The sequence below is a fragment of the Myotis davidii genome, unplaced genomic scaffold (genome assembly GCF_000327345.1).
Source record: "Myotis davidii unplaced genomic scaffold, ASM32734v1 scaffold134, whole genome shotgun sequence".
Classification (NCBI taxonomy): domain Eukaryota; kingdom Metazoa; phylum Chordata; class Mammalia; order Chiroptera; family Vespertilionidae; genus Myotis; species Myotis davidii.
Genome location: NW_006288853.1, coordinates 1,066,191 through 1,070,531, shown reverse-complemented (window position 1 = coordinate 1,070,531; position 4,341 = coordinate 1,066,191). Strand labels below are relative to the sequence as shown.

At 40.2% G+C, this 4,341-nt stretch overlaps 1 protein-coding gene across 1 annotated transcript in view; it reads left to right on the top strand.

Annotated features, from left to right (window-relative positions):
• Nucleotides 1-4,341, top strand: part of CTNNA3 (catenin alpha 3) — a gene marked incomplete at its 3' end in the record, with an annotated part of 1,162,049 nt that overhangs the window by 98,378 nt on the left and 1,059,330 nt on the right. The window contains 1 exon segment of the mRNA XM_015562095.1: nucleotides 763-882. Within this exon segment, the coding sequence (XP_015417581.1) occupies nucleotides 763-882 (120 nt within the window).

Sequence of the window (4,341 nt, the reverse complement as noted above, 5' to 3'; positions counted from 1 at the left end):
GAATGAATAAATGTTTGCTGAACACACTGCATATGCTTCAGTCATCAAAACGTTAGTTTTCTTACCTTCCCAAAACATAAGATCTGAGAGAGCTTCCTGGCGGAAACTTGCTGGGTGCCTATTCTGCAGAGATATTTCTATAGAGGCAAGCAACCGTTTTTACATAAATTGTTTCCATGGTTGGAATGTGAGAGCTCTTCTAACACTTTCTCATTGTGATTTGAAATTATACGTACATTCATTGTACATTTTTTCTTTAAAAGTAGTAGTGTATGCTAAGACATGAAGAGTTTTTTTCTTTTTTAAATCCAGTATACTCTTTTGTTGAAATGAGGACTAAGTGGGCTTTCATTTATGCAATAACGTTGGTGTACATTTTCTTATTCCTTTAAAAAATATATTTTATTGATTTTTTTATAAAGAGGAAGGGAGAGAGAGAGAGTTAGAAACATCAATGAGAGAGAAACATCGATCAGCTGCGTCCTGCACACCCCCTACTGGGGATGTGCCCGCAACCAAGGTACATGCCCTTGACCGGAATCGAACCTGGGACCCTTGAGTCCACAGGCTGACGTTCTATCCACTGAGCCAAACCGGTCAGGGCCATTTTCTTATTCTTCATAATCATTTTTAATTATTTTATTGAAAGGCAACTAGTTTGTATTTGTTATATCTGTTTCACCTTTTCTCTGTTAGCTAGTTAGACATTTGAGGAAAAATAATGCTGCTGTACTAATTATTTACTTTCATTTTAAATTTCAGTTTCAAAGGACATTTGAATCTCTTAAAAATGTTTCCAACAAATCTGACCTCCAGGAAACCTATCAGAAGCTTGGGAAGGAGCTGGAAAATTTGGATTATTTAGCCTTCAAACGTCAGCAGGTAGGATGGGAACTCTCCTTGTGGAGATGATGAATGCTAGGCTTTGTGCTGTCATGCCTGTCAGTTTAGGTGGGCCCGGGGCACTTACTTTCCAATGTTTAGGGCAGAAATAGGCTGTGCTATGCTGTGTTGACTGGTCTCTTCATATGACTTCCTGCGGCGTTCCCCGGAGGGTCTTGCTTTTAGATGTGCACTCTGGGGGTTTCCACATGTGTCCTTTTACTTCTCTTAAAGAAAACTCCTGCTGGCTTGTAAAGGTACAATTTCTCTTCAAATAAGAATGCTTCATTGGCATAAAGGGAACCTCTGTGAATGCTGGACCAGGTGGCTTTTATATTGACAGGGGGATGCTTGAGAAAAATCCCCTGAAGACCAGGTAAAGGTTGTGGTTGTACATACAAATTTAAGGAAAAAAGTCATAACTATGCCAAAATATGAATCAACCTTTGCTTTTCTTATTTGATCTCTGAAGATGAGTAAGTTTTCTAAATGTATAAGGTTGAAGAAAAATATACTTTACAAATGCAAACCTTTTTGCCTCCTTGAATAGATTTCAAGATAAATCCTGAGCCCAGATAGAACTGGTTTGCTTTTAGAATTAATATTTTGTGATATTAACAATAATTCTGTGTGTTTGTGAGATTCTGCCTTTCCCAAGCTGGCTCTTCATCCGTTTCTTCACAGCCACTAGGTGTCAGGGTTGTCAAGCTTTTACTTTGACGGAATGTTTATTCCCATCAGCACTGCCAGTTAGATGTTTAAATGAGGTTGCATGAAGTTTGGGAATGTGCTCAGTGATGGATAGCGCCTAGAAAAATGACTAAGTGGGTGACTCGGATGGCCAGGCACCAAGTCCATTACTTAAGAGTCTTTCCTGTTAGTGTGGCAAAAGGTGTGATTCTCTGGCCATTGCCAATTTCACAGATTTTGGATCTATGGGATGGGAGTTTTCATAGCAGGACTTGCTAAGTGTAGTCACACTTCATCAAGTCAACATAGTATGGTTGAGGACATACTGACTTGAAAAGAGAATTGTGTTTTAGGTTTTGCTTTATTGCAGACCTTCCATGAGCATTTAACCTTTCCAAGGCCCTATTTTCCTAGGAGCTATATTTGTTTTGTAGAAAGTTCTGGGGCAAATGCAATACATTTATATGAAAAAGGACACACTATCCATTTATGGTTTTTTAAACCTATTTTTAAAGTAGTGAGGGCCCAGGTATTAATTAGCACATGCGACGAAGCAGTTACAGTTACTGAGCTTCCAGATTCTGCTGCTTGAAATTCACACCATGAGTCACTGCTCTGGCCCATGCAACTTGCAGTACAGTTTTGTGTCCAAGAGCCGTACTTTACCTCTGAGGAGCATTTGAGTTGGCAGGCAGTAGTCACTGTTCCCTCTTCTTATCCTTTCCCATTAACACATTCTCAGTGATTAGATTCTTACATTAGCTAATTGTCACTTTGGAAAAATGGGACTGCTTCAAGGACAGACCTCTGGGAGAATGGCATTGAGGACAGACAGGTAAATTGCATGTGTATGTGAGAAAAATATGGGCATAAGGGGTGTATATATATATATATATATATATATGCAAATTATATATGCAATTTATAAACGACAACTATCTGCCACATACTGTGTTTAATATACTTACGGATTAGACAATTAAATACATTATAAAGGGCTTGGTTTTATGAACACCATTTTACAGATGAGAAGACTGTTAAGAGAGTTAAATAATTTGCCTAAGATCACCGGGCGAATAAGACACGAGGCTGGTCTTCCAGGGTAAATCAGTCTGACTCCAAACCTGGGCTTTTCCGTGGTCTCGTTCCCAGTATCCCTGCGGGAAGCCAGGCTGGGGGTAGTAAAGTGAGGAGTTCCAGGCGTGCGGAATGAAAGCAATTTTAGGAGAGGCCGGGCCCAGGGCTTAAAGAAACATTTGAAAATGCCACCTGGTGAGAGGCAAAAGACGGCCAGTTCTCACTCTTTCTCTCATGCAAGTCGTGCAGTGTATCCGAAACCACAAAAGGATTTTTGAGAGACTCTACTCAGACAGCTAAGAAAATGTATGAAACTTCACTACACGATTTTCTAAGTGTTATGTCTAGCAACTCTAGTTCTAGTGAAATTTATTCACACAAAGCAGATTGTGAGCTCAAAGGGCCAAATCCTTATAAAATGGGCTTCCCTGAGCAGGTACCATACTGTCAATCCTTTGTCTTACTAGACTCCCTCTCTTCCTATACCTACTGATCATTCTTTTTCTTTCTGGAAAAGATAGAAGGGGAATTGGAGGGAAGCAGTCAGAAAGAGGGATGGTGGGAAGTCAGGGACCACAGAGTGATGGACAGAGAGGGAAGAGACCAATAGGGATAAGATAGGAGGAATCAAATGAGGGAAGTTAAACTGTAGTTGGTTTTATACTATATGCATCTAGTAAGTTAAAAGGTTGATTTTTGAAAATTAAAAAAAAAATCTCAAAATAGAAAAAGGGAGAAAATAGGAGAGGCTACAAGAAGACATAGTGAATGAGGGAGATGGCAGAGAACAGCAAAGACAAATTTTGTTTACTTCCCGTTTTACCTCGGAAAATAGCAGAATTTTCTAGAAACTGGTAATATTAACCCAGTCCTTCTGTATGAAAGCCCCCGAGGAGCTGCTGTTTCCTGGGTGGGCAGGGTTCCCTGACCTGGTGAGACTTGCCCTTTTATTGCCTACCCTGCCCCTTTAAAGCCCCCAAACCTCCAAACACACACCAGTGAGTTTCTCCCACTGGAAAGGATTCAGGAATCTGTAAAATTGCAATACAGCAAGAAAGCTTCTGCCTCCTACGGCAGGATCTTTGTCCAAGAGAATTAGTCATGGCTTGTTTTCTGCTCCAACCGTATTCATCATTCCTCGTGTGACAGCACATAGGCTCCGTAAGGACAGGGCCTCATCTGTCACCTTCGCTGCTGCATTCTCTGCGGCGCTCACAACCGTCCCCGACCCGTGGCAGACGCTCAATAAATACTTGTTGGTGCTGTTGTTGCTACGAACAAGAAAGCATACAAAAGTTTTGGCCTCAGATTACTGGCAATTAAAATTGATGTTACCACATTTTGAAAATTCATAAGGGCATTAACCCTTGGGCTTCCCGAATGCCAAAGGCTGACAGATTGCCCTTAGACTTACGCATTATTTAGGTGTTCTGCTGACGTTTCATTTCCCATCCATTTCTTTACAAAATATTAATGTTAGAAAATGTTAATGTTACCTTAACTGTGAGTTATGGATGTTCAGTGGGTCGACTATAATTATCTTGGACTCATTCATTAGGTTTTATTTTGTTTCCTTTTTCTATGACATTTTAAACATAGTTTTGAGAGATTTCTTTCTCTGGGCCAGATAGATTCGTGGAGTATGTTGTTCTATTCTTTTTAACTCTCTTTTGGGGTTTTTTGTTCTCTCTC